The 12,762-nt window shown below is 34.9% G+C and overlaps 1 protein-coding gene across 1 annotated transcript; it reads left to right on the plus strand.

The window, feature by feature from the left end:
- The first annotated feature begins 521 nt into the window (after positions 1-521).
- Positions 522-4,602, plus strand: LOC132619690 (putative FBD-associated F-box protein At1g61330). Its single transcript, XM_060334520.1, has 4 exons — positions 522-887; positions 983-1,147; positions 1,573-1,821; positions 4,519-4,602. The coding sequence occupies exons 1-4, from the start codon at positions 522-524 to the stop codon at positions 4,600-4,602; spliced, it is 864 nt and encodes a 287-aa protein (XP_060190503.1).
- Positions 4,603-12,762: the final 8,160 nt, after the last annotated feature.

Below are 12,762 nucleotides of genomic sequence, written 5' to 3' on the forward strand. Positions count from 1 at the left end.
ACTCTATCGAAACAAATGGTGATGATGAGTCCACTAATAATCCTAATGTTTGTCTTCCTAGCGATATTATTCATAGAATTTTCACTTTTTTACCTATCAAACATACTGTTTCTTCTTCTCTTGTGGCTAAACCATATAAAAATTCATGGTTATATACTCGAAATCTTTGTTTTGATAGATTTTTTAGGATAAATTGTCTCATGAGAGGTAGAGAAGAGATCTCAATAATTAATAATATCTTAAGTAATCATTTAGGCAAGAAAATTCATAGTTTTCAACTTTATATTCATGAGCCAACAGAGTACTGGTCTTTTTTCATAGAGAAGATCCGAGATGTTGCATCAAAGGGTCTCGAAGAGCTCGAGCTATATCTAGATGAACCTAAAAATGAGGTTTTTTGCCTCCTACATTCCGATTTCATTGTCGTTGAAACTCTTCGCATATTAAAATTGATCCGTTGTGAGTTGTATCTATCGCCAAAATTAAAAGGTTTACGATTCTTTAAATCTCTTAGTCTAACTATGGTAAGAGTCATACCTTATTTTATTAAAAGGTTGTTTTCAAGTTGTGCGGTTCTCCAATCTTTGGGTTTGGTGTATTGTTCTTATATTGGAGAACTTACAATTAAAGGTTCAAATAGGTTTAGAACTCTTTTGATTAGGGATTGTGGTAACATCATTTTGATCACTATTGATACTCCAAGTATTAGCACATTTCATTATGATGGTGAGATTAACAAAATCAAATTTGTGAATCCAATAAGATTAAACGATGTGATATTGGATTTTGATACCACAAAGGGAGTTCAACAATTAAGTGAAAGGGGTGATTTGATGGAAGTCTTGAGAAATGTTGAAACTCTCTCAGTTAACCACACTCTTCTTGAGGTAATATAATAGTACTTCACTTGTGTTTTTATTTTTATTTTATTATTTAACTTATATACACTAATGATGTATATATTTTTTAAAATTTAATTTAGGGGCTTTCTCCAAGATATGTGAATTTTGAATACAGAGATATGGAGTACTATCTTCCGAATTTGAAGGAGCTTCAATTGGTTAGACGTGGATTGAGCTTGGTTAACCCTTGGGATATTCTTTCCTTTGTCAAGAATTGTCCCCAAATTGAGAGACTCTTTCTTGATGTAAGTACATAAATTTTGACCTTTTAAACTTTTTCTAGCTATATCTTGATTACTTGATTTTTCTTGCCTTTGTGAATCTTTTATTTGTTTCTAATTTGGTATATCACGAAAAGAATCCACTTTACATAATCAAATTTTGCTAATTTTTCAACATGAAAAACAAATTCTTCATATTTTTTTTAGTCACAAGATCCAGAAAAATAGAAGTTATGAATTGAAATCATTAACATATGAATTTTTATTTAACGCCTTTCTCTTTTGATTTGATTTTCAAAACACAAATATAAGTGACATCGATTCCGATTATAGTTTCTATATTGTAATTTGTCTTAATATTAATCACATAATTTATGAAAAAAACAAAACACACTTAATTTAATAAGTAATTCTTATTTGTGAAATAATAATTTAAAAAAATTATGCAGTTTGGTGATTATGCAATGGAAGCCGCAAGTTATTGGAATCTAGTGGCAAAGGAAAACTTTGAGAATTCCCAAACAGAATTTCCACAACTCAAGCTATTAAAGGTGAAAGGATTCAAGAAGCTTGAGCTTGAAGAGAAATTGCTAAATTATTTCTTGTTGCATGCAAGGTTCCTTGAGTCTTTGATTACAATTGAATCAAAGGGTAATCGTCTAAAAAGTAAACTGAGTAATGTCATTACAGCTTCAAAGGTAGTTACTATTTCTACCTATGGTCGTTATAAAGATGAAAGTTCTGTGTATCCTATGCATAGAACTTTGTGAGTGCAGAATTAAAAAAGAAATCCTTTTCAGGATATTCTCTACATTCATGCATTCAGAAAAGAAAAAAAAATGTGTTTTTTTCTCTTCTTTTTTTGAAAAATTAATGGTTCAATACTGTTGTTTTGGTATAGTACATGTAGGAGGGGCATAGTGATGAGTATTATTCTTGTTATGATGAGAAAAGTTGGAGAAAAAATATGTAATGTTGGTTTCAACTTATATTTGCAACTTTGGTTTTCATATATGAGCTTGTTTTTTTCTTCATTGTTAAGTTTTAAATTCAAGTAAACTATTTAAACATCTGTATTCATGATAATTATTTAGCTATTAATTCTCGTTGCTACTATTTTTATAGACTATTTGCTAATTAAGCCACTAATTTGTTTCCCCCTCCTACTCCCTTCTCACAACTTATAGTCCATTATATTGTTTATTTTATTATATATTGCTAAAAAAATACTCCTTCACTAATCGAATGAAATATAATTAGTCTTTTTTAGACTACTGAAATTCAAATTCATTAAGCTTCTAACATAGTAAGCATTATTAAGAGTTATGAATGGTTTAAACAAGCATTTGATCAGTGGGTATGAGAACTCAATTGCAATATTTAAAAAAAATAATCAAATATCTAATTAGCATGCAAGAAAGTTAACTAAAGCGAGGGTTAAGTTTAGTCATTGCATGCCAATAAATATTTAGTTCTCAAGTCACATGATGACATTGTATATTGCAGGCGAGATATTGAGAGTTCCATAAAAAAATATTGAGTAAATTCCCTAAAAGGTTACTCATGTATTGAGAATTGTCTACAAATATCACTTTTATTTCTTTCAGGACTAAAATATCACCTAATTATCATTATTTTTCTCAGAATATACTAAACACAAAAAACTCTCCTTCTCTCCTAGTTGGCAAGCCATATCACATAAGATTCTATTTAAAAAAAAATAAAAAAAATAGGACTAATTGCATAAACCTACCCTTAAGCCTTATAACACTAACTTCCTTTGTGGTTTCTGATATTACGCTCACCTCTCTTATTTTTAACTTTTTGCAACCAAACTCCTTGTTATGATAAAATGTATCCAATATTTCAATTTTTCCCTTTATTGGCTTTATATTGAATATTTAATTGTGGGACGAAGGCCTTTAAAATATATTACTTTAGAATTAAAATATACGACCTAGAGTGATCCATTGGGCACAACTTTTCCTTAGATGAATTATTTATTTTCTTGTAAATTAAGAACTTGCTAATTGTTGTACTAACCAAACTCCTTGTTATGATAAAACGTATCCAATATTTCAAATTTGCCCTTTCTTGGCTTTATATTGAATATTTAATTGTGGGACGAAGGCCTTTAAAATATATTACTTTAGAATTAAAATATAGGACCTAAAGTGATCCATTGGGCACAACTTTTCATTAGATGAATTATTTATTTTCTTGTAAATTAAGAACTTGCTAATTGTTATACAGCTTAAACATATTGAAGTTTAGATGTAATTTTTTCAGTTACATATGCAATATTTAAGTACAAAAAAATATTAATTAGTTTATTATAACAATACAGTTTACTAACAGAGAAATAAAATATTGTTTGGTGCATATGTGCAGAAAATATAATTTTTATATTTGAACATGATTTATTTTTTGTTCTTAAGTCCAAAAACAATTATCAAAATAAAAATGTATTATCTCATGTTAGATGAAAAAATTAATGGTTATATTAAAATTAATGGTTATATTATTTTTTATAATTTTACATTTTTTTATAGGTTTATTCGTCTTGTGAATCCAAATCCAAGATAAATAAAAGTCAAACATAGTATTATTTAAAATCTTGAATGAGATATTGCTCGGATTACCAGTCATGTAGGAATAGGATTTCTAGTCATGTAGGAATACTATTAAATAATTATACTAGTGCCACAAAAGGGTATTTTTGGAATATTGTTGCAAGATTATCATTTAAACAAGTTTGGATACAAAAAATTAAAAATAAGGGAGGTGAGCATAATATCTTAAACCATAGGGAAGTAAGTATTATAAGGTCAAATGTGAGGGGTTGTCTCTAAAATTATCCCATTATTATTTAAAAAAAAAAAGAATTTTATGTGACATTGCATGCCAACTAGAAGAGAATGAGAGTTTTGTGTGTTTAGTATATTCTGAGGAAAATAGCGTGATAGTTCCACGTGCACTCATGTTTTGATGATTGTCAAACTGTTTCAGAACCTGATAGAGACCTGGTCTGTAATCTGCTCTTTGTGCACCTTGCACTGTCGGCAGAGGCAACTGTAAAGCCGAGCCACTTGCTTCACACAAGTACAACAGTGAGTTGGCCCATGGTTTAGGTCAAAATTGAAGAGTGGTCTCTTTTCATCCCACATGTTCTCACTATAAATACAACATGATGGAAACATATTGAGTAGACTTGAAAACCTAATCAAAATCAAACAAATCTTTGCCGTCATTAGTTCTCAAGTTTTCTCAAGAATAAGTCACTTGCAAAAATGAAGAACCCGATCCAAACACAGATTTAGTCTAAATTTCTTTATGTTGTTGTAAGTCTTTGTGCATTTGTGCTTAAATTGTAAACCTACACTTCTGTGTTAAAGAAGCTGTTTGTAGCTGTTTCTAGAAAGTCTCAAAGTGTACTTGCTGGAAGTGCCCGCAAGCTTTTGAGTGGTACACTAGGCTAGATTTAATCTAGGTGTATAACTGGTCCTTGGCTAGAGTTAGTCAAGTGGAGGTGCTTGCAATCAGAGTATTGCAAGTATGAAGGGACTACGGGGGCTAGTTCCTAGGTTACATAAGTGTTATTGTAGGGGTGAGAGATTATGGGAGTTAGTTCCTAGCTTACGATAGGGTTGTAACCTGAAGTTGCTCGGTGTAGTGAAGTTGAAATCCTACTGGGGTAGGTCATGATTTTTAATCCCTTGAGCAAGGAGTTTTCCTCGGTAACATCTTGTGTCCTTCACATACTGCACTGCATAAGGGAACTGGTACACACCCAGGTCCCTCATATACTCACAGCCTGTAACATAGTGATACTTGGGTAATATTCTAGTCGTAAAAGAAACAAAAGTGATATTCATAGGTAATTCTCAATACATGAGTGACCTTTTAGGGAGTTTACTAAAAAATATTTCAAAGTTAAGACCAAAATAAGCTCGGAAAGCACTAAGGATTTTTTCACAAACTAAATTATTCTAAGTACTTATTTTTTAAATAATTAAAACTCTCTCCGTACATCAAACCAAACGGCTCCTTTTATTACCGTTAAATTCGCCTAGGGTTCTGAATTCCGGCTACCTGCCGGAGCTCCGGTACACATGGCCCTTCAAGGGGATCCACCCCTTAGGGATAATCGCATAGGGAAACTTTTCCCCAAAGGTTCGCACCCCTCTCCAATCTTAGATGACAGTGTTCAATTGGGGAGTTCGTCAGAGCCTCTCTCGAAACCAACCTACATGGATCTGTTAAAAGGGTCGGAACCTCCGACCCAAGCCCCATCACCTCCTATTACTCTGCGAAAAGGAACCCACCTCGGCAAACCAGCAGTGTTCTTCAACGCAGAGGATTTCTTTATCAAGTTAGCAAATGACTGTAAGTACACTTTAGTTGGCAAATTCTCTTGGGGGAGACCTAGTATGGATGAAATTAGGAAGCTTTTTACTAGTAAATACCCCCTAAAAGGAACTGCTAAATTTGTCTACTATGATGCTCGTCATGTGTATATTGATTTTACTCATCCGGAAGATTTCTATACCATTTACTTCAAAAAAATTGTTGATATTGGTGGATATCCCATGAGAGTGTTCCGTTGGACTCCAGATTTTGATCCTGACCAGGAAACCCCCTTAACCCCGGTATGGGTACTCATTCATAAACGCCCATGGCACCTATTCAAAAGGAGCATTATTTCTCAGCTTATTGATCAAATTGGCACACCTATGGGGCTGGACCAAGCAACCTACAGTAAAACCAGAGGCAATGTGGCTAAAATAAGGGTTGAAATTGATCTATCAATACCTAGGCTAGATGAAGTGTGGCTCGGTTTCAAGAGGTTAGATGGTTCGGATGATGGTTATATGCTAAAGATAGAGTATCAGGGTGTTCCAGAGTATTGCCAATATTGCTACCTGCAGGGACACAAAATCAATGAATGTACTACAAAATTGAGATTTGAAACCTTTGAGGAAAAAAAATAGAATGATGAAACCAAAGGGAATGGGAACAATGAGGAAGCTAGACAAAACATCAAGGTTACTAACACTGAGGTCGTTGGACCATCGAATACCAAAAAAGACGAGGAAGGATGGAAGGAACCTAGCAGGAACATGAAAAAAAGGAATAGAAGGCAAGCAGCTAAGAAAATATTTGTGCCCAAAGCAGATACTAATAAGAATCAGAATGAAAAGGATGGGGACAAGAATCAGGAGGAAGTTGTTGAAGGGAAAGAAACTAAGCAAACTGAAGACAATATGGGCATTCAAAACAAAAATAGCCATGATAGAAGTCTAAACCAGGTGGAAATCAACAGTGAAAGCAGTAAGGCAAACACCTCTCATTAACCTAATAAAACTAATATCTCCACAAATGAGATCAAGGAGCAGGAAAAGATACACAATGGTAGTGAAGACAGCCCAAAGCTGGTCTCTAGTGAGAAAAATAAGTTTAAGGGGAAGGATTATGATTCGGATTTGGATAAGAGTCTATCTCTTAACCTTGTTGAAGAATCACCTATAAGTGCCCCCGAAACACCTGGTTTTGCAAGAAGTGGGGAAAAGGATATTTTTATACCTTGTGATGATCAGGAGGAGAATGGGTATTTTCACCAGATAGTTGATGCTAATAAATACAAAGTCTTAGCCTCTGAGGAAGAATCAGAAGAGGAAGAAGAGGAATATGAAAGCATGGAAGGGAACTCATCAAGTGATGAAGAATTGAAACAGATTGCTACTGGCTTCATATATCAAGAAGATCAGGATGTTGACAGAAATATGGTCGAAGAAGCTTTTGGGGATATCACTGAACAATATAATCTCTCTTCAAGAATGTTGAATTTTAGGAGAGGAAGGGGAGGAAGCAGGTTCATGGGCAGAGGAAGAGGGAGGGGAAATGACACTCCTCCTAAACACAGATCGTTAAGATCTGCTCAAATTTTCTCCAACAAATGTTAGTCATGATTAAGTCCCTTATATGGAATATCAGGGGTATTAAAACCCAAGGGGCTTTTGAAAGACTAAAGTTTTTAAAGAAATCTAACAATCTCAATTTTATTGCCTTACTTGAACCCTCTAGATCCCTCGCTGATAAACTGGTTCAAAAGTACAAACAAAAGTTGAATTTTGATTACTGCTTTGCCAGTTCCAACAACAAGATTTGGATCTTTTGGGATGAATATCTAGACTATAAAATTGTTGATGATGAGGAACAAGTGGTAACCTATCAACTAGGTAATGGAGATGGAAGAATTTTGGTCTCTATTGTGTATGCTAAAACTGATCATTGTCTCAGGGAACTTCTTTGGGATGATTTGAGGAGGTTGGCATCTTCTTATGACCTTCCTTGGTCCATACTTGGTGATTTCAACACTACTACTAATGCAAATGAGAAAAGAGGTGGCCTCCCACACAAAGCCTATAAGAGTCTCCCCTTCATCAACTGCTTAGTGGATTGCTGCCTCTTAGATGCGGGTTTTTCTGATTCCCCTTTTACATGGTGCAACGGAAGAGCTCCCAAATATAGGATATGGAAAAGGCTTGACAGAGTACTCATCAACCATCAATGGATCAATATATTTCCCAGAACTCAGGTCACTCATTTGAATAGGGTGGGTTCTGACCATGCACCGATGCTAGTTAGTGTTGAAAAGACTAGACAAGGAGGACAAAATTTCTTCAGATTTTTGAATTTGTGGCTTGACTTCCCAGAATTTCAAGAGGCGGTCAAAAAGGCTTGGAGCATTGATGCTGTTGGATCACCTTTTTGGAAATTCCACCTCAGAAGTACTAGTGCTGCCCTGTCATCCTGGTCTAGAAATTCCATTGGAGATATTTTTGCCAAGACCAAGAAACTGGAAGAGAAGCTATTAAACTGTGAGAACAGTTGCCTCCAAAACAACACTGCTCAAGATAGGGAGATGCTAAACAAGAAAAATGCTGAAATGATCAAACATTTGAAACTAGAGGAATCCTTTTGGAAACAGAAAGCAGGTCTAAGGTGGGCTATTGAAGGTGATTTAAATACTAAATTTTTTCACTCTTCTGTTAGCAGGAAAAGGAGAAGGCTCACGTTATACAAAATCAAGAGAGCTGATGGCACATGGGTGGAGGGAGATGATCAAATAGCTGATGAAGCTATTGCCTTTTATCAAAATCTTTTCTCCAGAACAAATACCAATGTGGATCACACAGATTTGAATTGTATCACTCCTTCTATTGATGAAAATGATAATTTGGCTCTGAATGCTGATCCCACTATGGAGGAAGTAAAAAATGTTGTTTTCTCTATGTTTCCTGATTCTGCCCCTGGTCCGGATGGATTCTCCCCTAGGTTTTACCAGGCTTGCTGGGACATTATCTCTGGGGATCTGTTTAAAATGGTTAAGTCCTTTTTCTCTGGAGATCCTATTCCTAGATCTATGACTCACACTTGTCTTGTTATGTTGCCTAAAGTTGATCACCCCTCTTCTATGTCTGACCTTAGGCCGATTAGTTTGGGAAATGTATCTTGCAAGATCATTTCTAAGTTGTTAAACAGTAGAATAGCCCCTCTTCTTCCCAAGATTATTGCTCCTAATCAATCTGGTTTCATTAAAGGGAGGGCTATCAGTGAGAGCATTATGTTGGCTCAAGAATTAGTTCATAATATTAATAGGCCTAACAAGGGTGACAATGTGGTTTTTAAATTTGATATGTCTAAGGCCTATGATAGGGTCTCATGGTCTTATTTGTGCCAATGCCTTATAGCTATAGGTTTTAATGATAATTGGGTAGATATGATATGGAGGTTTATCTCTAACATTTGGTATTCTATTAACATCAATGGTGCTAGGAAAGGTTTTTTCAATTCCTCCCAAGGCCTTAGGCAAAAAGATCCCCTATCCCCTTCCCTTATTGTTATCTGTGCTGATATGCTCTCCAGGATGATGAACAACCTCACCAGTAATGATGATTTCATCCCTTACTCTATGGACAAGGGGCCAATAATCACTCACCTGTCCTATGCTAATGACACTATGCTATTCACATCTGGAGATCTTGAATCTATCAGATTGATGATGCGAAATTTGGCTACATACGAGCAAGCTTCTGGTCAGGTAATCAATAAAGAAAAGTTTGCTTTTCTTATCTCCCCTAAAGCCCCCTCCGGTCAAGCTATGCTTATAAAAATGATGACTGGTTTTTAACAAAAAGAGTTTCCTATTTGCTATTTGGGAGCCCCTATTTATCTGGGGAGAAAAAAAATTATTTTTTTAATGAAATGGTTTCTAAAGTCACCAGCAGGGTGCAAGGGTGGCAAAATAAACTTTTATCTTTTGGGGGAAGGGCACTCCTCATTAAAGTTGTGTTATACTCTATATCTATGCATATTTTGGCTGCTGTGGATCCTCCTAAAACCTCTCTTAACCTTATTGAAAAGGTTATTGCAAACTTTTTTTGGGGTGTTGCTGATGGAAAAAATAAACACCACTGGTTTTCATGGAAATCTCTTTGTTTCTCAAAAGAAGAAGGTGGTGCAGAATTTAGATCTATTCATGATATATGCTTAACCTTTTCTGCTAAAAACTGGTGGAGATTTAGAGTTCAAAAGTCCCTTTGGAGGGAAGTCATGGAAGCTAAATATTGCAAAAGAGTTCACCCCATAGCTAGGAAATGGAAATATGGGCAATCTCATATTTGGAGAAGGATGATGGAAATCAAACAGTTGACTGATAATTTCATATCCTGGAAACTCAACAATGGAGATTATGCCTTTTGGTGGGACAATTGGACTGGGTTGGGTCCTCTTTCCAACTATATTACTTCTGGTAACAAGCCTAACAGAGACAAGGTTAACAATTATTTCAGTGATGGTTTTTGGAATGTAGAGCAGCTAGTTAATAAGATTCCCAGCAATACTATTGAAGTGATTAAACAAATTGAATTGGGGGATATAAATTGTGAAGACAGGGCCATTTGGACCCCATCTCCTAGAGGTATTTTCTGTTGCAAGAGTGTCTTCCAAGTTCTAAGGCAAACCAGAGGTACCATTCTGTCCGCAAAGAAGATTTGGCATAAGAAGATACCCTTTAAGGTATCTTTTTTTATGTTAAGACTCTGGAATAGGAGGCTACCAACTGATGAGGTGATCAGAAAATTTGGAGTGGTTGGACCTTCCAAATGCAACTGCTGTGTTACCCCACATGAAGATTCTATAGAGCACACTTTTTTCACGAGTGTGAAAGCTCAAAAGATTTGGCAACACTTTAGTCAACCACTGGGCATCACTCTTAATTACACCTGATCTGAAACAGACCATCATGAAGTGGTGGCTCACAAGAACTAAAAATGATATTCATGCTTTTGCCCTCCAAGCTGTCCTCTCGATCATTTGTTGGGAATTATGGAGGAGCAGATGTAATGCAAGGTATGATGATTCTAACTCTTTTTCATCTACTAACAAGCTTATCGTGCAGGTCAATTCTCTCAGTTCCACATTACTCAGGAATCATTGCAAAATCATGAGATGGGAGGGGAAATGGCCAGATATTTGTGACACAGTTGAAAGATTCAAATACCCTCTTAAGATCACTAAAGTTAAATGGTTGAGGCCACCATCTGGGAGGTTAAAGATTAACACTGATGGGAGCAGCGATTCTCACCAACAACAAGTGGGTATTGGTGGGGTTGTTAGAAATGAAAATGGAGATGTAATTATGGCCTTTGCCAAATCTCTCCATTTCTGTACTAACAATTTTGCTGAAACTCAGGCTGCTTCTTTTGGTCTGCATTGGTGTGCCTCTAAAAACTTTAACAATTTCATACTTGAGTTGGACTCTATGCTTGTGGTTAATTTTTTGCAGGATCTTGCTTCACCTCCCTGGGATCTATATGATGATATTCTGAAGATGAAGAGGATCCTAGACCAGTATCAAGTGACAGTCAAACACTGTTTCAGAGAAGGAAATTTCGTAGCAGATGCTTTAGCCAAATATGGAGCTTCTCAAGACAGCACACCCATAGCAGAAATCTTTAATGAAGCAAGAAGCATGCCGAAAGAGGCCTTTGGAGCTTACAAAATGGATAAAGCTCAAATGCCTAGTTTCAGGATAAGGAAAGCAAAGCTGAATCTTCAAGCTGATCGACAAGTTCCCTAGATTTAGTAGAGACCTCTTTTGCTAAATAACATCGCACCTTGTACAGATCGAGCCTAACCATTCTCTTTTTGCCAACAAAATGTATAGGGTTGTGCGACATTTCTGTTTATAGTGGAGGCTTTGGTTATGTCCTCCTCCACAAAGTGTAACCTTTTGCGAGCTATGTACATGGAAAAAAAAAATTAAAAAAAAAAAAAAAGCACTAAGGAATGACCTAGCGACTGCCTTTCAATGAAGTAGATGACAAATTTAGAAATCAGAATTTAAATTATAGCAAAAGCCAAACAGGCAAATTATTTTTTATCAATCTAACTGGAGCATTGATTTAAGTTTATGCCGATAAATATTTAGCATGCAATTAGCAACAAAACAGAGAAGTACCTAAGAGTAACTGGTACTAGCAATTAGTATGAGACAACCATATAGATTACCTGCCACAATAGAGAAAGATCTGATAGTCTATAATATATAACTTAAACTCTTATTATTATACGCGCAATAGAGCTAAACTAAATATATAAGTATAAACACTAGGGCAATTTTTGCATCTACGCTCGAAACAATATTCTTTGTGTAGATATATATCGAATACTAGAAGATTACGATTTACAATGTCAAAATACATTATAACCTCTAAGTGCAAGATTTATATTAACCCCGTAAGTACTAATTATATATGTATTAATGCAAAGAATCTTTATGTGGTAATTAATAATTTAAATTGCTATGCAGTGATTATTAGTGATCGTTGGATTGTTATACATAAATCATTTATTTATCATCGTATTATTAAAACACGTATTCTTATTCTACAATATTATATCTTACATAAAATAATACACAAATTTCCACATTACTTAATACGTGTATTATTAATTTAACACCACTCAAAGCAAACATTGCATTAATTATACGATATTCATTCCTTATGCGGCCATTCAAAAATTGTATTATTTTATGCGGAATTTATTGCTTAACTTAATTGCTCTAACACCACAACCAAATGATTCCGAAGTTAACAATATTTTTGCCTAGATTATCAGAGGTTGCATAAATGAAGCAATCTTCTAATTTTCTTTCGAGGGAACTTTTTTCCAAATTGAGCAAACAATTTTAAGTGGGGAATTGGATAAAATATACAAAGTGACATGATATGTAGGTAATCCCAAAATTAATTCAATTTGCAGAGGTAAACATAGATTATTATAATAAAGAAAATCATGAAGGTTCAGAGGATTATTTAAATTGTATTTGACTTGAGGTCGTCGTCTTAGTTAAACCGTACTTGGCCACTATAATAATTTCAACTTTTGAAGTCTATCTATAACTTTCATGACTAAGATCTTTCAGGCTCTTTTTTTTTTTTTTTCATTCGGTGTCCGATACTCACATTGGAGTCTGATTATATCCGAATTCGCGTCGCATGATACCCATTTTTGAGGAAAGCGCTCTCTACTAGGGATTTTTTGATACCTAGAGACGTGTGGTTGAATTA

This window comes from Lycium barbarum, chromosome 11 (assembly GCF_019175385.1).
Source record: "Lycium barbarum isolate Lr01 chromosome 11, ASM1917538v2, whole genome shotgun sequence".
In the NCBI taxonomy this organism is placed as follows: Eukaryota; Viridiplantae; Streptophyta; class Magnoliopsida; order Solanales; family Solanaceae; genus Lycium; species Lycium barbarum.

What these genes read in the sequence shown, in the direction of transcription:
- LOC132619690 (XM_060334520.1), top strand. Translation starts at nt 522, where the DNA reads ATGGTAAGAGTCATACCTTATTTTATTAAAAGGTTGTTTTCAAGTTGT. An exon ending in TTAACCACACTCTTCTTGAG is followed by an intron (nt 888 to 982) that starts GTAATATAATAG and finishes AATTTAATTTAG; the next exon opens with GGGCTTTCTCCAAGATATGT. An exon ending in TTGAGAGACTCTTTCTTGAT is followed by an intron (nt 1,148 to 1,572) that starts GTAAGTACATAA and finishes AAAATTATGCAG; the next exon opens with TTTGGTGATTATGCAATGGA.